At 59.0% G+C, this 22492-nt stretch overlaps 2 protein-coding genes across 2 annotated transcripts; both read right to left on the reverse strand.

Moving 5' to 3' along the window:
• Nucleotides 1-559: 559 nt before the first annotated feature.
• NCLIV_006380 (conserved hypothetical protein) lies at nucleotides 560-7872 on the reverse strand (the record flags this gene model as incomplete). Its single annotated transcript, XM_003880148.1, has 10 exons — nucleotides 560-1342; nucleotides 1881-1974; nucleotides 2664-2810; nucleotides 3411-3668; nucleotides 4421-4637; nucleotides 5049-5172; nucleotides 5559-5635; nucleotides 6521-6718; nucleotides 7208-7325; nucleotides 7795-7872. The coding sequence occupies 10 exons, from the start codon at nucleotides 7870-7872 to the stop codon at nucleotides 560-562; spliced, it is 2094 nt and encodes a 697-aa protein (XP_003880197.1).
• A 3762-nt stretch (nucleotides 7873-11634) lies between these two features.
• Nucleotides 11635-22035, reverse strand: NCLIV_006390 (conserved hypothetical protein; the record flags this gene model as incomplete). Its single annotated transcript, XM_003880149.1, has 3 exons — nucleotides 11635-15275; nucleotides 15497-16440; nucleotides 17165-22035. The coding sequence occupies 3 exons, from the start codon at nucleotides 22033-22035 to the stop codon at nucleotides 11635-11637; spliced, it is 9456 nt and encodes a 3151-aa protein (XP_003880198.1).
• Nucleotides 22036-22492: the final 457 nt, after the last annotated feature.

Raw genomic sequence — 22492 nt, forward strand, 5'->3', positions numbered from 1 at the left:
CCTTCCTTTCATGCTCAAAAAACGAACCACGAACAAAGAAAACTCTAGGGACACCGTAGTCATCCCGAACAGTTGTGAAGAATTAGACCCTAGGCCGTCGCACGTGCCAGGTCGTCCGCGGCCATAGGGCTTCCTCGGCTGCTACCTGCTTCTCGACAACGCCAAGGGATGCGGAATAATAGGCACGTGCGCGGGCAGAGATTCCATGTTGATCGCAGGCAATACGTTGTGGGGGGGGGGGGGGGGGGCGTGCGCCTCCCTTTGCACGCGCACGTATAAGGTAGAGAGACATGCATTCACACGCGTTTCCCCTCAAAGACAAACTTGGAAAATGACCGTTCATCCATGTATGAGGATGTACCTATGTCTGATGCTATCCGGCCACCAGTGTATTTGCATCCATGCATGTGTACATATTTGTGCATGTAGACATATACGCACTCAGGCTCTACGGATGGCTTGGACGACGTCAGGGTAGCGACTGGAGAAACCTGTTCCATTTGTTGCCTTGCGTCCTTCAGTTTATGCCATTGAGGCAGCACACGCATTCGCAATCCTTTCATCGCATTTTCCGCTTCTTCCTGTCCTCTTCTTTCGACGTTCGGAGCACGTGTGTCGCCGTGGCTGGGCTCTGATACGCGGGAGTGGAGAGCCCGTAGGCGTTCCCGCGGTCGAGCCACCACAGGTCGTCGTATTCGTCCAAAAAGTTCACATTTTCCTTCTCTACTTGCTGCTGGACCGACTCCGCAGCACTGTCGCCTGTGTCGCCCCAGTCGTCATACTCTCTCTGTTCGTCTGGTAGGGCCCCGTTCCGAACCGTATCCCCTTGGCTTTCTGTTCCCGTTCTGTCTCTCTCGGAAGATTCAGAAGCTTCTGCATCCTCCGTTCTCCCTCGTCGGCTGTATCCATCTTCCCTATCCTCTTCTGCGCCAAATCTCCCGTCTCGTTTCCGCGGCGTGACGACTTCTGGTCGCTCCTCTTCCGCCCTTTCTTCTCCCTCCTCTTCTCTCTCATCGATCCTTCCGCGCAGACCCTGAGGACGAGGCGCGACTGTCGCCGTGCTCCCGTGGCTTCCGTCCAGTCGGTCCCCGTTTCTGCCCAAAGTCTCAGCTCCACCGGAGAGCAAGGCATGCCCGGAGAGGCGTGCTCTCCGCAGAAGAAGCAAATCCCTGTCTCCTAAATCCAGATCATCTCCTCCCTGCAGTTCCTCTTCCAGCGAAAGCCACGAACTGTTCACGTGAACGCCGCTATCCCGCCTGACACGAGACGCTGCGCGACGCAGGAGCCCAGACGGCGGCATCAACGGAGCGCCGAATTCGCTGAGCACTTTGTCCGAAGGCGCCTGAGGGGCAAAAGCGGGAAGTCAGAAGCGCCCGAACAGCAGAGCCGCTTGCCGTTCTGGGTTTTTGCCGGCGAATCTCGCACTGAACGGAAAGACCGCCGCGACACTAGAGAGAACGAGGCAGAAGAAAAGCAGCCAGCCCACACATTCTACCATGGATGTGAACGAAAAGCGAAACGCGTGCGCTAGAGTGGCTCGGGAGAGGAACAAGTCTAGGACAGAAGAAACGGCGATGGGCACGCCGCCAGCCGCGGCGCGCCGATCCCCATACGCGTCCTGCCGATGAGCCTGGAGGAGGAGAGCAAAGGATGCGGCTCCGGCGACCGAGACAAAGTGAAGGGAAACCAGATAATGTGCGGGGAGAAGAGGGGAACATCCACAGGTCTCATCAGACACAGAGAAATGGAGCCCCTGGTGCGGAAGAGAAACCTGTCATGGGTACAGCAGACGGTTGAGTTTCAGAAAGACTCTTTTCGCAAGGAACACAGAAAATCGCTTTTACGCACCACAAACACGAACGGCGATCAACCAGGCATACCTCGTCCGGGCGCACAGCATCGCCAAATTCATCGCCGTACTTGCGATGAGACCACAGAGGCCGGTACAGCGCCATCAATCGAGGGTACCGTTTCCTGAACACAAACACCAACCAGGGATTAAGCACGGTTGTCCGAATCGAACTTCTCTCGTGCTACGGAGTCACGGGTTTTTTAACTGTCCAGAGCTCCGATTCTCTACCGAGCAGGCGGGCACATCCCTTTTAATCGACAGAAAAGCGCTCCTTGGATCCTCGCACCTTTCCGGTTCGCCCATGCGGTCCGCTCTGGGATTCCAGGTGCCCCTGCGTCTTATTTCCACACGTCCGTGGAGATGGAGTTTGTTCTTTCGGTTGCGTACATATGCGTTTCCCCGTCACGGCCCTCAACTCCTCCGTTTCACTCGCATGCATGCTCTCGATGCAGAAATGTGTTTCCCCGGCACACATGCCCAGATTGAGACAGGAAGTCCGAGTTGCCGTTCCGTGGACCGAACAAAGCGTTTCCAAACATTCAGAGATAAGACAAACCGATATCCCTTAAGCTTTACACCTTGCATGTATACACATCTAGATGCAGCTACACACATACAGATATATGTATATATATGTACACATAAACATACATATATATATATTTATATACAGGTGTATAGGGTAGCTGGGAAACTGGATTTTCTGGCGGAGTGTTTCCCTCGCAGCTACCCGGTTTGTTGCGACACCGATATGTCGCGTCTCCACATGTTTCGCATCAGGGGTACAACGGTTCCAGTGCGACTGGCTTACCTCAAGATTCGGTCCTCGTATTCAATGTCGGAATAGCATCCGATTTCCGAGTGAAAGTCTGTGTAGCGGCCCTCTCGATGCGCCTCAGTCATCCAGAAGTGCCACATCTCCGCCATCTCGTGCACCGTCATCTTCGGGGACATGTAGCTGCAGAGCCAGCACTACCGACGGAACGCGTTTTCCAACCAAAGAGAAGTTCCTGTGTCTAAGTGAGTGGACAGTGCGTTTCTTCCAAGAGAACAAAAGGCATGCAGGCAGTATAGACGCAGCGACTGAGTCCTGCATACTCTCTCGAGAGTGGGCTTTCTCGCAAACATATGAAAAAGCGGCAGGAACCGACCAAGTTATATCTATCTATCTATCTATCTATCTATCTATCTATCTATCTATCTATATATATATATATATATATGAACCTGTGACTTTGATGTGGAGGGCAGGGATGTAAACGATGTCGACATATACATTTACATATATACATATATACATATATGCATATATATGATTATACAGATATACATGGGTGGTCAGAATGGAAAACCGGCAAAGATACACAAAAAATACCTTAGCATGGCGACAGGTGTGTAAATTGAAGACTTCGCGACAAAGCAGCGAATGTGCAAAGGGAGACTGACTCGCCATAATCGGATGCGGCAGATACATGCATGCATGCGCAGAGTAAGGCATGGATCGGTACGGCGGCATCGCCTCCAAGCCCGCGTGGATCCCGCGCTTGCCACAGCTCACCAATTGGCATGGGGGACCAGATCTTCCCCGAACATGTTGATGGCAATTGTTTGGCCTTCTCCGTCTTCGCAGTTCCACTTCCCGCCGCCTTCATGGTCATATCCAGCAGCTTTGGGGAGATCGCTCGCGATTTCTTTTCCTTTCCACATGTCGACAATTGTGTCTGCTGTGGCGCGATCGGCCGCAATGCATGCTGACTGATGCGTCGCCCCCTCGTAGATCGCCTTCTTGTACACAGGGTGGTTCCGGATGTCCGAGCTGAAAATCAGCAGAGCGGCATGCACGCGCCCGATCTCGTTAAGGACCCAACCGTCCGCTTGCATCCACGTCCACGAGCGCAGGGACGGTTTCGCGACAGCACAACCCCACTAAGATGCGCTCCTTCGCAACACCGTGCCCGTCTGTACTGCACGTTTGAAGAGAAGGCGAAAAGGGCACCCATTCAGCACGCACGGGAAAGACGTTGGAGAGAGCGACGCCGACGACCAACAGCGCGGCAGGCCCCGTCGCGTGATGAAGAGCCAAATGCACCGGAAACCGGCCGAAGCGAGAAGTCGTGTCGCAGAGAGAGAACTGGACTTTGCAAAAGGAGCGAACGCTTGGCCGGGCCTTTCTGCGGCTCTCTGGCGCGACCAGAGCTGGCGCCGACATCTCCCCTCAGAGTTGTCTCGACGCGAGAGTTCGAGGAAAGGGCACAAAAGCCTAAACTAACGCGTCCCTATCACAGGAAGCACTCGACTCACATGCAGTCACACAAGAGGAGGAACAGTTTTTGATGCGGCGATGCCAGTTTTGGCCCCCCCCCCCCCCTTTCCGAGAGGGGACTCCTCCACCCAAAACAGCGAGCGGATTGCCGCACTGTCAGGGAGAGACATCCACACAGCTCAGAGAAGACAGAGACAATGCGGGTTGCAACTGCTTGAAACGAAGCAAATACGCATGCATGCACGCGCACGCGGCCCGAGAACATACACAGGTCTTTTTTTCGTGGGATGGTCGGGGAAACTCACTATCTAGATTTGATGATCAGCTGGCCTCTCTCGTAGGCCTCGCGGAACATGGGTTTGTCGAGCAGCTGCGGGCGGCGTCTCTTTTTCTTCTTCTTCTTCTCTCTGCCACTGGAAGCACCCTCCTGGGTCTCCGCTGGAGCTTGGTCCTCTCTCTCTTCGCGCTCTTCCTGTTCCTCCTGGAGCCATCTTTGCATCTCGTTGTACTGCTCGACGTAATCTGCAGCCAGTCGAAACGAGAAACGTCCGAGACACGCGGCACGTTTTCCCTCAAAGCAGGAGATTCCCAAGCTCGCGCACACCTGCACATTGGCTGCGAAAACAGCTCGGACGACGAAGGTCGCCTTGTGTCAGCCTCTCGTTTCTGTCCGCTCACGTTTCGCGACACACGCACGCGCTTCGGAGAGCCCTCCTGTCCTCCGGCAGACAGCGTCGCGCATGCGCAGCCCTAGTGCGTTTGCCTGTCCCTTCGGACTTTGGGGACACAGCAAGCTACCGGGGTTCTTCCCCGGAACCACTCAGTGGCGAAGCAGCGGGGGCGCTTCGCACCGGAACGGCAGCAACCTGAGAGAGGCTGTTTCGGCGCAAACCCGGGGTGCGGACTGCATGCGCGGACACACAAAAAGCCTACCGAAATGTCGCGTCCAACCAGGGTCGAGGAAGTAGCCTCCGAAGCGCCCTGCGGCGGCCAGGTCGAACTCGATCGGCGCAACTGGAGGCCCAGGCGACGGGTCTCGCGAATCGTACGGCATTTCCTGAGAGACAGGGAAAACAGAACCCACAGACACTCACATACATCTGGATTATATATATATATATATATATGCACATCGGTGGGACGATGCCAGGTTTTCTTTTGACTAGCGGGGTTGAGCGCGTGGAAACAACTCTCGTTCTTTTACGCGACGGACAGGCTCCCCGAGAAGCGGGTGTGAGGCGTCGACGAGAACGCGGAGAGAGTGACTGTGGGGAAATGCACGCGTCGTGGCAGATATGTGTGTTAACTCCAGAGAACGCGTGTCTTCCTTTCCTTACGACAGACGCACTGTCCGTTCCCGAGAAAAAGCGGAAGAAGAGAAGGACTGTGTCACCAAGTCATCCGAGGTGCGAGGCAAAGGCGACGACAGCAACAGGGCCTTACCATAAATTCGCCCTTTGTGTGGGTCCACGGATTCGGCATCTCGTTCATGTCATACTGCGGGAGAATGTTTCTCCATCCTAAAAAAACGAAAAGACAAATCCACGCGCAGTGACTCCCACATCTGCGCATAGCTGCATGCAGTGCGAACCAAGACTTAATAGTAAATACATGGATATTTAGAGAGAAACAGATAAACAATATATATATATATATATGTACCTAGATGAGATGTGCATATACATATCTTTGTCTGTTTCCAACATGTGTGGAGCGGCGCGTAGGCCAAATGGATTGCGTAGGAAGTATCGCGCCGATAAGCTCTCTAGGTCGCACTTGCGTGTTGAAGGAGCCTTGCCGAGAACCACAAGGAAAACGTGTGAACAGCTGCTGCTCGAGAGTTCGTTTTTGTCGACATTCCTTTGTTCATTCTTCTTGGGGACTTTCGGATAGACAGGAGGGTCTTCGCTGCCTGCGCTTGCCTGAATCTGGAAAGCCTTCTTCAGTTGCCCGTTTGTGATGGAAGGCGCCCCAGAGTCTCTCCTCCAAGTCGATGTCGGTTTCGCCTGAACGAATCACGAAAAGGCTGGGGCTTTGAATCCTCCTCGATCGGCCACGCAAGAGCGCATGCACGAGCTAACCCTGGACGGGCGGCAGACCTCCCTGGTTCTCGCCTGAGTGGCTGATCTTTACAAAGAGACGAAAAAGTTTCCTTTTCAAGAGAAAAACAACCCCACCTTTTGAAACCCGATCCTGCCCATCGAGCTGCCTCCAGAGCTGGAGACGTCAACTCTCACATCCACGCAGTTGACCCGTCAAAGATCCACGGGCATGCCGTCTAACAACATACGCATGCATGCAAAGAAAAACATATATATATATATATATCGCAAATTTTATGCAGAGTGCAAGCATATTTCCCGGCGGAACAAGGGTGAGATGTGGAGACGAGAGCGGGGACTCACCGTAGTAGACGTCTGAGTTTCCACATGGTACGCGGTCGAAGATGATTCGGTGAGGTCTGTCGAAGGTTTCGCGAAACAGAACGCCGTGATCCAGGTGCTGAGGGCGAGGCTCCGCTCTTTGCCGATCTTTCGCGAGAGGATTCAAAGGCAGTGTTGTGCCCATGCCGTCGTAGACACCCGGCCCGCCGTCGATGAGGCCTGCAAACAATCCAAAAAACAAATGGAAAGAAAGAGGGAACAATCACACCCGTCTGTGTGTACCCATGCTCTACCCTACCCACACATACATTTGCACATGGCGTTGTAAACACGTATGCGTTTGTCGGTGTACAGGTGTCTATGGATGTAGGAATGAATGGAGTTATAAGCAGGTCCATATTTGCAGGTTACACATCTCTCTCTCTCTCTCTCTATATATATATATATATATGTATATATATGCATTTATGTTTTTATGTGTCTTTCTGTGTATCACTCCATAGATGAGGTATGCGTATGGCCAGATATGTGCACGCAGCATTATGATGAAGGCCAGGCGTGGTCGGGTTTTGCATCGTCGCCGAGGGCCTCGGCCGACGACTGTGAGGCGGCGAGCGCGAAGTCTCAAACGAACGAAATGCGTGCCATACAGACCGCGAGCATTTGTGCTCTTTGAACAGACGCGCGCGTTGACTGCGTTTTTCGTACCCGCGGGTTTGTCGAACATTTTCCGCCCATCCACGTAGGTCCAGTTACCCTTGAGGAACTGGAGCCAGAAATTGTCTTCCTCTTTGTGAACCTTGTAGAACGGCACGACATGTTCCCACTGCAAAGGCCGGGAGAGAAAAAGAGAGAAGGAAGCGAAAAATGCAAAGAGACAAGAGGGAGAAACCCACTTTCGGCTGCCGGGAAGAAGTCCGTGATCGACGAGGCGGCAATGCAAGAACACCGGAAGAAACGGGGTGACGGAAGCGTGGCCGCGGCTCAGAGGATGCGCACCAGGCAGGAGAAAGACGAAGCATGCGAGCGAGTTATTGAGAGACACTCACGAGGAAAACCGTCATTCGTATAATGTCAATGGAGGCACATCCGAATGAAACGAGCAGCCGCTCCGCGAATCCTGTCTGAGACCGCGACAGGGAGAAACGCGGACACAGGCTGTCGCGACAGCGGGGGGCTGAGGAGGCACAGAGGGATCGACCGCTTCGGAGACAGAGAAAACCAGGAAACGCAAACCCTCGACGCAGCGCACAAGGATACCCAGTCGCAGACAAACGAAACGTGGGAAGGCTCACCGGCATGGTGTCAATGGGATTTTGTCGACACTCAAACACTTTGGATTCGAAGGCTGTTCCCGGCGGCGCAACGTTCATCTGGAAGCTGCCAATTCCGGTACGGCTTCGCTTCGCCTTGTGTCTGTGAATCGCGCTCCTGCTCGCTTCCTCTCTTTTCTCCCCTGCGTGCCTTCCCTTCGCTTCGCCCTTTGCACCCAAATCTGCGTCTCCAAAGAAGAGCGAGGCTCCGGCTCTTCGTCGATCGGGAGGCGAGACACTGCGTTCTACCAAGTGCGCGACCCCACGGGACGTGCGCGATCCGGCGTCTGTGTACCTCGGCCACCGTCTGCCATCTTGCGTGAGACGGAAGCCTCTCTGTCTCCTTCGAATTCCCTGAAAACCGACCTGGATCTTGCGCTGGAGAAAGAGCGGATCGCTTGTCGGCGCTCTCCAGTGGTCTCTCGCTGCCTGGCTCGCGTCGTTCGAGCGTTCAGAAAAAAGGCGACTCGCCAGGCTTTGGTCGTTGAAGAGAGAGGAGATGGGTAGCGGGCCGAGAAACGTGCGGGTCAGCGCGCGTTCCGTCCGGCGAGGAAAGCGTCGCTTCTGCCTCGCGCGGTCGGCGCAAGAAACGACCCGTTCCGCCGCAGGGGCGGAAGAAATCCAAGCCAAACTTGGCCGACAACCTGACCTCGCAATAAAGCATGAACAAGAAGAAGAAGGAGAAGAAGAAGGAGAAAACGGCAGAGAAGGCCAGGGAGACGGATAATCAGGAGAGGGAGAGAAAGCGAAGAGAGAACAAAGAGGAACCCGACGTGTTGAGGCAGCAGAGAAGCTCAGACGGTCGGAGCGAGAAGCGGAGAAAAAGCGAGTTGCAGACGGAGACGTCAGTCTATCACTGCGAGGCGCGCGGGGGAAGGCTCTGTGGATGGCGAGCGCGTACCCGGGGCAAACGAGAGCCGAGAGGAGGCAGGCCAGGAGAGAGAGGAAGGCCAGAGAGAGGAGCGAAGTCATATTCCAAACAGGCAGACATTCGAATCGACCCCGCGGAACGGGTGTTCGGCTTCCTCATGCTCGGGCCAGTCCTGGCCTTCGTTCGCTCGCCCTGCGTCCACCCGCCCCGCCTCGCCGACACAAACAGCCTTCGAGGCATCGGGGAGGAGCGCGTCAGAACGGGAAGAAACCCCCGACTTCAGTGCCTGGAGTCCGCACGGCCTGACGCGCCCGCGACAGAGAGAAGAGGAGAGAAGGGGAGAGAAGAACAGGGAGAGAAGGGGAGAGAAGAACAGGGAGAGAAGGGGAGAGAAAAACAGGGAGAGAAGGGGAGAGAAGGAGAGGGAAGGGGAGAGAGGAGAGAAGGAAGTGCGAGAGAAGAGACCGGAGAGAGAAGGACGACAGACGGGAGAGGAGACGGGCAGCAAAGGAAGAGCGTGCAGCCAGACAAAGACACCGAGGCGAGTTGGAAAAGCAGAGAAGCCGAGAAATTAAGAGCAGCAGAAAAAGGACCCGGCGGTTGCTGGCCCCGACAAGAAGGCGTGCGGGCATCCGGAAAATCGAGGGGGATGAAGGGGGGAGACGAAAGACTTGACAGCGTCCGTTAAGGAGAACCACGCACTGTACAGACAGCAGGGAAGAACGAGGGAGAAGCAGAGCCTGAGGAGAAGCAGAGAAGAACCAACTGGGCACGGCTGGTCGTGTCCGATTAAAAAGCCAATGCTCGAACGGGAAAGGCGGGCGGGCGGCGAAGAACAGTCCTACCGCGTGTCGTCAACTGTGTGTTGACTAAATGCAAGCTAAACGGAGAAAAGAAGAGGTCGTACGGCGAGGGAACGGCGGTTACACAGAGAGACAACACGTTTCGCCAGTCGCTTTGTGGAGGCTGCATGCGCGCGCGCCGGTCCGAAGCGGTTGAAGAGAAATCGAGCGAGACAGAAAAGGGGAAGAGAGAGAGACGGGGCAGCTAGACTAATCTACAGACGCTTAGTGTGTTGCTAGCGAAAAGGATCTTCACACAAGGTTTACGGGAAGGTTCTCGTGGAATGGCAAAAACGACAAAAACACCGCGCGTTCGGAGACACGGCGCATGCGCAGTGTCTGTACATATCAGTGAGCACTCGAGGGAAAAAGCCGAATTGAGCGTGGAAAGCACTTTTAGTCCAGTGTGGATCGAGCCCGCCTTGGCCCGCTTGTGTGTTGCAACTCCTCGAACAGATTCAATGCAAGACAAACGCACGATCGCTCTCTCAACGGGCAGCTGTCCGGAGAGAGGCGCACCATCGACGCGAGGCAAAACGGCAGGCACTTCGAGTGTGTCAGCAACTTTTTCCAGTTTCGTCCTGGTGTCTCCAATCTATTCGGGGAGTTCCGAGAGCGCCGCCTCGGAAGCACAGGAGGTTCATACGCGAAAGGATACTTGGGTTGCGGCCTTTGAACAGGAAACGAAAAAACGGAAAACTCCGTCTCATGAATCGCGTGCGAGGGACGAAAGCACTCTAGTCCACATCACCCGAGCGCTAACAAAAACCCTCGGGAGTTTTCGTCTTAAGTGCCTGCGCCTTCTGTTCCTAACTCGTACCAAAAATGCTTGCTCTAGAAAAAGGCCAGAAACCGTAGGAAGCGCGGGGATGCGAAAGCGATCGCGAACATCTCTGGGTGGTATGTGGCTGCCTACACGCCCCACACGAGAAGGGCGGTTTGAAGGACGGACAGTTGAGACGGAGCAAGAGGACTTTCACAGATTTTGGACTGTCTCAAGATCCTGTCTTTCCACAACTGGGCAGCGCCCGGCTTCCCGGAAACGTTTACAGAAGGTTTACAGCCTCTCTAAGTGAAGAGAGCGCCAGGCTTCGCTGATACTGGCGAGAAAGCACTGGTTCTAACCTCACGCGCCTCTCGGGAATTCCGGGGATCCACGGTGGTTGCCTCGCCTTTTCTGAAGGCGTGGGACGTGAAAGGCTGAAACCGTAGCCCGCCAGATAGGAAGTGTGGCAGTCGCTGTCTAGCCAGCACTGCACGTCAGGCGAGCCCTCGCAGCGTCTTTTTTCTGTTTCCAGTGTTTCGCACGTACTCAACTCGACGACGAACAGCGCCTTTAGGTGTCGCTCGCCCCTTACATCTTGGCGCCCCAGGGTAGTGCTTGCCGCTCAGATTGTGTGATTCACTGAGATCCGCAGGAGTTACGGCACACACTCGAAAGAGTGCGTCCTCTCAGCAAGGGACAACAACATTTGAAAAAAACGGCGCAACCCAATCCAGTTTCCAGCCTTCTCAGTTCACACATGAAAACCTACACTTAAGGCAGAACATTCGTCTCCGTCCACCGCCACGCTTTTCTCCGCTCCTCGTCTCGTTTTCGCCCTCTCTGGTCAGCGGCTCCTCTTTGTCTCCGATCCACGATTGCGGTGCACGTCCCTTCACTCTCCCCTCTCGTCTATCCCCTCCACTGTCGTTCTGTCTCTTGAAACCTCTCATTCCTTGCCACACTTTTTGGCTCGCAACCACAGAGCTTTCCCACATTGGCTCCTCGCTTCTCGAGCCGCCTCTCGGACCTCTCCGGCTGATTCGCCACCTTGCGTCCCTCGTTTTCCTCTCTCGCGCGTTCCAAGAAGCGCGTTCATTCACTGCCGCCAAACGCCCCGCGAGGCATTCACGACTCTCTGTCGCCTGCTGCCTCCGCTGTCTCCTGCCTACCCTCCATCTCCCTCTCTTCCGTCCTCGTTCCGTCTCTCAACGAAGCGCCTTCCTCCGTCCGCAGTCCCCGCCAGGAACGGCGGGGGGGGGGGGGGGGGGGGGCCGATACATCTCAACACAACACAGATGAAACGACTACCGCCCGGACTCTCACTGGCTGCGACAACGCAGTCGTCACAGAATAAAGGCTCCACCCACGGCGTCGACAACCGCCGCGTTCATCGGGGCACTCTGACCCGCGTACGGCTCCTCTCCGCTCTCGAGCCGGACGGGATCTTTCGGTCCCTGACCAAAGAGGGCGTCGCCGACGATGGTGACAATGCTGCTTCGGCGCTCGCGACCGCAGCGGTCTCCAAGTGTTTCGGGTCCTCCCAGATCGCTCGCGCCATCCTCAAAACGGGCGGGGGCCCTCGACTGGGCCTCGCCATCGTCGCCCCATGCCGTTGCCCCGAGTGTCTCCGGGCCCGTGCGGCTCCACGGACCTGTCTCCTCGACCGCGGGCAAGAGTTCGGCGCCCGCCCAGAAGGCGTGGCTGTCGCGGAGGGTCACAGCAGTCGTCTGGTGAGTCACATCCGTGGGCGCATGCAGAAGCAGATTCGTCATCCAATCCGTGCGGGCCCAGCGGCTGGCGCTGACGGTTGTCTCCTCGCGGCCGCGCCGCAGCGCCTCGGCGAGCTCTGTCTCGTCGAGCGCCTCCCAGAGTGTCTCCAAGGATAGCGCCACGCCGCACCGGCGCCACAGACTGAGACGCAGCTGCTGGAGTTCCGGCAGACTGAGGAACCGCAGAAGCGGCAGCATGGCCGCGGGGCGCGTCGCGCCGTTGCGTCCCCCCTTTCCCCCGAACGGGCGGTCCTCGGGAGCGTCAACTCGCTGCTCTTCACGGGAATCGGTTGCATCCGGCTGTTGGTGCGCCGAGGAGTCGGGGCGGCGGGCCGAGGCGAGTTTGTGCGCGAAGGCCGAGAAACAAATTTCGTAGATCGCTGCTTCCACGTGGCGCCGAGCGCAGTCCCGCGCCAGGAGTTTCCAGAGCCCGCGCTTCTGCCCGCTGATGAAGGCGTGAATGATCCAGACGGCCAGGAGATACTGCAGCGGGGCGCAGAACAGCAGGAGCAGGGAGAGCGACGCCAGGAAGAAGGCCGCCTCCGTCAAACTGCGGTTCCTCCACGAGAACAAATTGCACAGCTTCTCACCCCACACCACCCACCGCCACAGCTTGACGAGGAACCTGGTGGATGAGGCCCGAACTTCCCGATACAGCGCCAGAAACTCGCCCCCTGGGAGCGACGGCCCGCCCCCCGAGACAATCAGAGGTGTCTCCAGTGTCTCCAAGTCCGCGGGATCGCCGGCCGAGACAGGCGCCGTCCCGCCCAGCCCTTCCGCGGGAACCGGGGACGTCGCGAGCGAGAGCGCCGTCGGCCCCACAGCAGCCTGCACGGCCTCGCGGGGCGCGGCGCCGCTAGAACCTAAGGAATAGGACGCGGGTCCGACGCGACTTTCGAGGGCCCAGGGTAGGAGCGACGGAGAGGAAGACGAGGCGGCAGAAAGAAAAGAAACGCCCGAGTCCGGCGACAGATCCGCGGCGTGCTCTCGTGGAGCCTCCGCGGGCACGACGCGCAGGAGGACCGGAAGAAAGAGAGACGCACAGTCGAGCGGAGGACGGCGCATCGTGAGCAGCGTCAGCAGCGCCTCGAGAGCGGCAGCGACGGCAGAAGGCGAAGAGAACGGCGGCACACTCAGAACCAGCGGGACGGAGGCTCCGTTGCCGAGAAGCCCTAAACCCCCCGTTTCGCGCTTCGCTGCAGGCGCGCCAGGACCGCGAAGGTTGGGTGAGGTCTGCGGAAGGAAAATCTGGGACGGGACAAAGGGAGAAGACGCAGCGAGGGTGCTCCGCAGAGACCACCACGAGACCCGCCCCGAAAGCCCGCTGGAGAGACGGAGCGCCGAAGTGTACGGGGAATCGACGCGCGTGAGCGCAGCCTTCGGGATGACAGGGGTGAGCCTTGGGGCGAAGAAAGAAATCAAGCGACTCCCCCACGACTGCGAGAGCGACGCCGATCTCTGCTTCCACGGGGGGAACTGCGTGCCTTCTTCCTTCTCGCCTGCCGAGGACGAGACGGGAAACCCTAACCCCGCCTCCGTCCTAGGAAGCGGCGTGAACGCGTCGCCGCATGCAAGCCTTCCTTTCTCGCCGCCGGCGCTTCTCCCCCGGCTTCTCGGACTCGCCAGCCGAGCCGATGCTGTCACCTCCGTCTGGCCCCACGTGTTCGGCGAGCTCAACCGGAGCCTTTCTTCGTCCGAGGGCTCCTCTTCCCCTGTCTCACTGGCTAAAACGCCGGGGAGGCGCATGTGTCTCCTCGCCCTCGCGCCCCCTTCCTCGCCTCCCGCCCCGCCTCGCTCGCACAGTCTCCTTTCCGCAGACGCCGCAGATGAGTGTTCCGCGGCCGAGTCGTCTCGAAACCGCGCGCGTTTCCCTGGGGCCGCGGAAGTTCTGCCCCGCGTCCGAAAAGGCATCCCTTCGGCCTTCGCCCGCTGCTCACGCCCCTCTCTCCCATCTCGCGCCTCAGTCTTTTTCCCCGCGCTGTCTGTCTCCGCTGTGGGGTGCGCCTCACCAGGTTCCGCACAGCGCCCAGCTACCGGTCGGACGGCTGGCGAGGTCTGCGGAGCCACGAAGTAGTTGTGGGCGCTGCCGAGTTGAAACAGGTCCACCTGAGGCGGGTTCTCGCGCTCTTCCGACGCGACGAACGCGTCCGTGAAGACCAGCGCGCCCTCTTCCCCGTCTCGCCTCTCTTGTCTCTCGGCCGAGCAAACGCCCGCGCTGCTTCCGCCTGCTCCGGCCAGCAGCCCCGCCGAGTCTCCCTCGCCGCCTCGGCCCTCTCGGAGCTGCGGGAGGATCGCCACACCGTCCGAAGGCGGCCGCTGCGCATGCACGCGAAAATGCTTCTTCATCCACTTGCGCGCAAACAGCGCAACGCCTTTGAACACTGTCTCTGGGCCTGACGGCGCAGCTGGAAGCTCGCGCGAACGCCCCACGGCCTCCGGCGACGCCGAAGATGATGAAGATGAAGACGGGGGCGCAGAGACCTTGTTTTCGTCACGAAACGGGCGAGGCACAAGGCGGCGACGGCGAGGTGAGGACAGGCTAGCTGGCCCCGCGCCGGCATCGGCTCTCTGTCTGTCGCCTTGTGGGGGAGAGGGCGTGCACGCAACGTTAGACAGCGAAGGACGCTCCTGGGCCTCGCTTGCCTCTGCATCTGGAGCGATCATCGCCTCAGGCGCAAACGGTGTCTCCTCCTTTTCGTTCCGTAGATCGTCTCCTCGTTCGTCTCTCTCTCCCTCTCCATACCCTCCTGTATCGGCCTCTTGTACGCCGTCGCTCTCTCCCAGGTCGCCTCCGTCTGCACGGGGAAGTCCTTCGAGACGCGCCTCGCCCCTCTCACTCGCCTGCTGCTCCACAACCCCTTTCACCGCTTCTCCTCTGTCGCGTGCGGCGCCATCTTCTACACCATCTTCTGTTCTCTCGTCCTCCTGTCTCGCTTCTTCGTCTCCACCTTCTTCCCTCGTTCCGTCCTCCCCACCTTCTCTCCCGTCTTCTCCTCTCGCTTCGTCCTCTTCTTCTCTCGCTGCGTCCTCTTCTTCTCTTGCTTCTTCCTCTTCTTCTCTCGCTTCTTCCTCTTCTTCTGTTGCTTCGTCCTCTTCTTCTCTCGCTTCTTCCTCTTCTTCTGTTGCTTTGTCCTCTTCTTGTCTTGCTTCTTCCTCTTCTTCTCTCGCGTCTTCTCTCCATCTGCCTCGTCTTCCGCCTGTCTGTCTTGACGCCTCTGCAGTGGATACACCAAAAGGCAACGCGGAAAAGACAAACAAGGCAGCACGCGTCGAGTGTGGAACGCCTGGAATCTCTCTTTGTGTCTGTGTCACACTCAAAAACGTGAGTCTCTCCTATCTCCAGTACACGCGGCCTGCGTAACGGAGACACTTTTTACGCCTGACGTTTGCCTCGTCTCCGGCCTTCCCCCCCCCCCCCCGGCAACGCTCCTCTTACTTTTCATTTTTTCAGTTGTTCCAGTCCACCGCTCTGCGCCTGGCATCTGTTCGTCTCCTTCGTTTCTTTCTCGGCCGGGGCCCCCGGCGTCTCCGGCGCCTTCTTGACACGTGCTCGGGACGAAGTAGAAGTCTTCAGAGAGGAGCTCTGCGACAGCGAGCGAGAGGTGCGGAGCGCCGCCGGCGACGGAGAAGGCCAGGAGCATGCGAAACCAGTGGACGAAGGAGACAGCCAGTTTTCCACAGTGTTCCCGTAGTCGGCAGTTGCTCCAGAGCCCTTTCGTACCTTCTTCCCTTTCGTAGGAAGGCAGAAGAAGGAGCGGGAGGGGCGGGGGGAGTCGCCACGGCGAACAGGACGGCGAAACGCATCCGCAGGCGATCCAGGAAAAGCGACAAGACGAGCAAGACGCAGCGGGCGATTGGGTTTCGCTCCGTTCGCGTTCCGCAGCCTGGACACGCCCGTCGCTGTCTCCTAGCCCGGGACACGACACACAAGGGAGATGCGAGGCAAGCGAGAAGGCAGACCCCGACTGAGATGTCTCTCCGTTCTCGGGGAACCTCGCGTTTCCCTCCCCAGCGGAAGCGGCGGAGGGCGCGAACGGCCAAGAGACGTGCTGGTGCTTCAGAAGGAGAACGAGCATGAACGCCAGTGGACGAGAAGGTTGCGCAGACGATGCAGAGGCTGGAGAGAAGAGCAGCTGGGCGAGCTGTCGCTGCGGTGTGAAGAGAAGAAAGAGGGGAAACTCAGTGAGGAAGTGGAGGAGGGCGGTGCCGGCCTGCGGGTGGCTGCTGAGAACCACCAGCAGCGGTGGAAGAAGGAGAAAGGCCAGAAATCGCGACGGGAGAAGCACCAGGGGAACGAGAAGGTAGAGGAGGCAGAAGAGCGAGAAGCACGGCGAGGAGAACTCGGTTACAGCCGACGCGAGAGACACGAACTCGGCGACCCTGACACGAACCGCAGAGAGAGTTGCAAGGCCCGGACACTGACAAGGTGCGAGGGACAGAACACGAGACGCCGCGGCGACGGCGCGGACACTGAGAGCCGTGTGACGAGGAAATGAGCAGAACGACACAAGTGCACATCCGAAGCGCCTCACCGCGACCGACAGCCTCCCGGAGCGTTCACTCACACCAGACAGATCCACATCCCAGAAACTGGGCGGCGGGTTTACCCGCGGTGCCGTCGCCAGAGCGAGACGTCTCGACGCCGCAACTTCTCGGGGGGACCGACACCAGCCTTTTTCCCCTCGACGTGGTTGGAGTGTCGCATGAGCGAATTCGCAGTTCACGTCAGAAAGCCCTTGCTGACCAGACTGGGTTGAGACCGCGACCGCTCATTATCGCAGCCTTCCATGCTGCTCTCAGCCTCCGGTCCAGCTGTATGCTTCGCGATCTCAGGCGTTTTCTGTAAACGGTTCTCTAAATCATCTGAGATTCATCCATTCATCTCCTCAATCACCGCATCTCCGCCCGCCTACCTCGTGTCGCTCCTCCTCTACTCACATGCGCCCCCCCCTCCACATGTACGTGCATATATATATATATATATATATGTATATTGACGGTGCTAAGGAGTATAGATATCTGGATAGAAAGTTGGCTGTCGCTGTAGGGTTTCGTGTGTGTTGTGTGTGAGTTAAGGCTTCTCCATTCGACGTGAGAGGCGCACCTGTCTCGGAGTCGGCCTAGCCGTTTGATTTGGAGAAGAAGTTGTTGAATCGGCAGCCAGGTGGCTCCACCTCCGGCGGCGTCGGCAGCGGCGGCGGCTCCTGTCGCGACGCCCGAGCCGTCCAGGAAGGGCTGAGGAGTATCGAAGACTTCCTCGACGGGTTGGAGATAGCTCGGCCACAAGGTGGGACTCATCACGGAGATTTCAATGCGTCCTTCGCCGAAGAGCCGCTTCGGCTCTCTCCCCTTGTCTCCGGCGACCGCAGTCGAAGCCAGGCGCCCCGGCAGGTTCCCCTCTCGCGCAGACGCAGCTGGTCGAGTCTCCGCGCCTGGCTGTGGAGTCCCGGCGCTAGGGCCTGCTTCCCGCGCGGCCGCTGAGAGGCCAGACTCGCCGGCGACGCCGGCGGCGGGCAGCGCGCGACATAAATCTGCGAGCGGGTGCTCCGCATGCGAGGAAGACGCCGGCAAGGGAAGGAGCGGCAGGGACAGGCGCTGAGGCGTCGCAGTGCCAAAGAGGTGACTGGGCACGGCGACGGACCCGACGTAGTACGCGAGGGGACAGGCCAGAGAAAGGGACAGAGCGAGGGGGGACGCGGTCGACGGCTGAGAGGCGCAGAGGAACGGACCTAGAGTAGCGGCGGGGCCTTGCCCGGACGGCGGGGGACAAGGCAGGGAAGGGGACGGATCGTGTCCTGCGCTTCGTCTCGTGGCACTATCCTCGCTTTGTCTCGGGTCGGTCCCGCCGTCTCGAGGGCGTCGCTGCTTCTCGGGGGCGCCCTGTCGCTTTTTCCCGAATGTCTCCGGAGACTGCCGAGCCCGCTCGGCCGAGAGCGAAGCCGCCGAGTAGCTCGGCGGCGGTGCTGCGTAGACATGAATCACCAGATCTTGTTGGTTGCGCGAGGCGAAGAGCGGAAGGTTCAGGCAGGGAGACGGCCGAAACACAAAGCTCGACGGCCCGAAGGCCGGGACTGGGTGGGGCGCTGCACGCGAGAAGAGCTTTTGAAATAGAGACGCGGAAGCCGCGGGAGTCGCCACAGCCGCCGCAGGGAGCGGGAGAAACGGGGAACACACCGAAGTGTCTGGTGACCCCGGAATCAGGACGCAGGGGTACAGAGAAGACTGGAAGCTGACGAGAATGTACGGCGTGTAGCCGACCGGAAAGAGGTGGACGTCGAGGGAATGCAAAACGAGAGAGAGGAGCGAACATGAGGTCGACGAAAGAGGAGGCAAGAGCGAAAAGGGATCAAACGCGTAGGGTTTCACATGCGAAGACGACGCGTTCCTCTTGTCTCCTCCTTCTCTCCTTTCGTCGCCACCCTCGAGTGTTCGCGCTCGCGCTGACGCTCGGCTGGGCCCTGTCCCTGCGACGTTCAGCCTGTCCTCTTCGTGTCTCCCGCGGCGAGGCCGAGACTCCATCGAGGCTTCCTGGAGGGGGCCTGAGGGACACCAAGAAGCCGCGCGCTGCCCGCTCGGCAGACCTTTCGGTCTGTTGGCATCTAGACCGGCCGGGCTGGGAACTGTCTCTGGAGCCACTGCGCTCGCGATACTGTTGCGAAGCGAAGACAGAAACCCAGACACCCCGGCGTCCTCATGCCCGTTCCCTTCCTCGGGCGACAATGCTGGCGCCGGCTGCAACTGTGGGGGAGGGTAGGGCGAGGGCGCCGACGAAGCAGCCTCGAAGGCTGCGCAGCGCTCAGGGCGTGCGAGAGGCGCTGAGGACGCCGCGTCCGGCGCCTCGTTCGCTCGCACCCTTCTCTCGGTATGCGCGCCTGCGTCTGTGGCGGCGAACGAGGAACCTGCGGAACGCGGAGGCGAACGCGGGATGTCAGAGAGTCCAGCTTGGAGCGCCGCAGCACGCCGTCGGTCGCACTCGCGTTTCTCGACCCAGCCGACGAAGGGCCAGAGCCAGTGAGGGAGGCCTTCGGCGCAGGCGTTGTTGTAGAGTTGCAAGTCGCGCCAGTGTACATACACCGCAGCGGCGGAGCCGAACTCTCTGCATCGGAGGAGAGCGGCTACCCAGTCGTGGGCAGTCACAGCGTCTTGGGTGTAGAAGGTCAAAGTCTCCACGCAAGCCGCGGGAGGCGGAAGAGGCGGAAACGCGTCGAGGTCATCGAAGTAGCCGGTGTCCGGTAACACGCTTTTAACGGCAGGCGGAGGCGCGGGAGCCGCCGAAACGGAGGCCTGTTTCCGCTTGCCAGGCGCAGCCACTTGAGAGGCCGGACAAGAAGCTATTGCCGATTCCCTCCCTGAACCATCATCCCGCGTTTCACCCGCCACGTGTCCTGAGGCCCTAGCCTCACCCGCCGAGGTCGCGTTCTCGGGTGTATGTACAGCCGGGGCCGGCGCGACACCAGCGGCGCTTTCAGAGTCCGAAGGGAGCCCCGAATTGGGAGAAACATATCGAAGAGAAGGGGCGCAAGCTGGCTGAAATGCCTCTTCTCTTTCGTCTCTGGCAGCAGCCATTCCCTCTTCGTCTTCTCGCTCTGAATCGCCGCTCTCGGCGTGTCGCCGCAGGCTGTCAGCGCGCTCCGCGAGTGAACGCCCAGATAGGTCGCTGCGGCCGGAGAAGTACAAATCCTCGCCTCCGTCTGCAGCTTCCATCAGGAATTGCTCGTCGAAGTGCCTGAACGCGTCATCGTCCACCGCTTCTCCGCCCGTGCCTCTGGTGGCCGACGAGGAGGAAGACCGGGACGCCGAAGAAGAAAGGTGGCCGTCCTGTTCCTCAGTGCCGTCCAGCAGCCCCGTTTCTGTCGCCTGTTTCGCCTGCTCCCCCGTGAACTCGAGGAGCGGAAACGGAAAGCGAGCTTTCTCGCCCCGTCTGTGAAGTTGAATCCGTTCGTGTCTCGATTTCTGGTCTTCTCCCTCCGGACACCCTTCGACGAGGGACGCGGACAGAGGCCGCGCGCGGACGTGCAGCGCCGATATGTCTCCTGGGTCACCGGCTTCATCCCGCTCTCTCTCTTCCTGAGGTTCCTCCTCCCCGGCATCTTGACTCACCGCCTGCTGCGCATACCTGCCCAGAAGATGACGGCGCCTCTCGCGATCCACAGCGCTCCCCAGCCCTCCCTTGTTGGAAGGCGAAACTTCATTGTCTTCGCCACTGAGTTGAGAAAAACTTTCCTCTCGTCCATCCTGGTGCACTTGAACGAAGTGCTCATCATGAAGGCCCCCGGAACCCCGCAAGGTGCTTTGACCCTCGCTGGGAAGCGCCGTTCCGTGGTCTCTCCCCCGCGCACCTGGACGCCTGTTCTCTGAGACGCTCTCTCTCTCGATCCGTCCATCCCCGTAAAAAAGCGAAGAGGAGGAATGCAGAAGCGCGAGACTCGCCGATGCCCCTGTGCGATTCCTGCGGCTTTTCTTCTCCTCGTCTTCCCTCTTCCTGTTGGCGTGCTGCGTCTCGAGAGCAAGCTGCAATATATTCTGTGCATGCAAGGTCCACGTGAAGCCTTTCTGTTGCTTGTCGTACGAGAAGTTCGACAGACGAGCCGTCCGCATGTCCCACGCACACGTCGCCTGAGAGAAATCGAACAAGTCGGCGAGAGCTGAGTCGGTCACGATTGCGAGAGGCGACGACGAGCAGGCTGACCAGGCTGTAGACGCTGACGTGGTTGAAGACAACAAATTGGACAAAAGTTTATCGGCTCCTCCCTTTTCCGCTGCCACGTTTCCAGAACTCCCCCAGTCCCCTGCCGGCGGCTCTCGCGGCTCTCCGGCGCCGGGTCGCTCGCGTGTCTCCTCTCCTCCTCCCAGGCCGTGGAGGTACTTTTGTCCATGCCCGGGAGTCTTCGTTTCGGCAGCGCGAGAGCTTCCTTCGTCTCCCGCGTCTGGCCGACGCTCCGTTGACAGACAGCAGGGTGGCGAGTGCGCACACGCCCGAGACAGATCCGCGCAAAGAACCTGCTTTCGAGGCGGCGACCTTCTGGGGCGGAGAGATGAGAGGGAAGGAAGACGCCGGCGGGGCCTCTCTGAAGCAAGGTGGTCTTGCCGAGCTTCACCGTAAATGCTCGCGGGATCAGGCGGGGCGGCGAGCGCTGAAGAGCGTTCAGGCGCTTCAGGCGCATGCGGAACACCGGAGATTGATCCCGCCGCATCACAGTCCCTTACAGGCTCTGTCTGAGGAGACGGATGACTTTCGCGTGTCTCACAGTCGGCGATTGCCCGGGAGGCCAGAGTGCTGGCGTGCGAAGTCGCCTCGCTTTTCGGTCCGGCTTGCGGGAGAGAAGATGGCAGGGCGTAGGAAGCAAAGAGGAGGTGGGAGGTGTATCTGCAGACGTTCCTGCATTTGAGAGGGATCGATTTGAAGGAAAAGAGGATGTGGCGGTCGAGGATGAGGAAGCGCCTTGCGAACCGGCGAGTGTGGCGAGTCTTCCGGTGCAAGAAGCCTGCTCGCATGAACAGAAGAAGGGAGCCAGCTGCGCCGGGAGAAGGCGAAACCGGGACGGGAAAGAGGGGATTCGAGGCGGGCACCGCGAAGTCGCCATCGCGAGGCGAAAAGATGCTTCCGTTTCCGAGGTGCGATCTGTGCTCCGCAGCCGCATGCCCGGTCGTTGACCAGTCGGGCGTTCCTGCGGAAGGGGCGGACTCCCCTTGAGACGTGCCTTTCTTCTCTCTGCTTCCATCCTCCCGCTCTACCCCCCTGTGGCCCTCTGAGGCGCAAGCGTTTTCTCGAACGCGTGGATCCCGGCACGCGTCTGAAGAATTCGGCCGACCACGGTCCAGGCCTGTGACAGCGGGGCTCTGCTCCGGAGTCCCTCTGTCTTTGGTGGCCGCAGCGGGGCGCGCGTCGGGAGCCTCGCAGCACAAAAGCCCGCCTTCTTGTTTGTCTGTTCGAGAGGAGGAAGAGAGACTGCGGTTCCAGAGACCGTTTTCCATGCTGTCTCTTGCAAAACGAGGCGCAAGTCGCTCAACTGTTTCACCAAGGGGGGGAGGCGGGGGGGGGGGGGGGCCAGAGGCGTGTCAGCGCAAGACAGCGAGAGTGAGTACCCAGTCCGTGCGGCGGACGAAGGCAAGCAACGGTTTCTTTCCTCGGACTCTGGCGTTCAGGTTCCTGTCCTCCAGTGACGAGGATCGAGATCCGCTAAAGCAGTGCTGTGAACATGGTGGACGCGTGTGCGGTAAGCGAACAGGATTTCTCTGGGAGGGCAGTTAGGCTCGGTCCCGGCTCTCCGTGTCGCGAGAGAGACTGTACGTGCCACCACGCGAGGGACGGGGCGCGCAGTTGCAAGGGGAAAACCCCCCTTGAAAAGGAGTCAACTGACAGAAGAGACACAGTGGAAAACAGTTCCGGGAAAGAGCAGTTCAAAGCGTTGCCAGTCAGCGGCTTTAGAGA

Source organism: Neospora caninum, chromosome II, assembly GCF_000208865.1.
Source record: "Neospora caninum Liverpool complete genome, chromosome II".
In the NCBI taxonomy this organism is placed as follows: domain Eukaryota; phylum Apicomplexa; class Conoidasida; order Eucoccidiorida; family Sarcocystidae; genus Neospora; species Neospora caninum.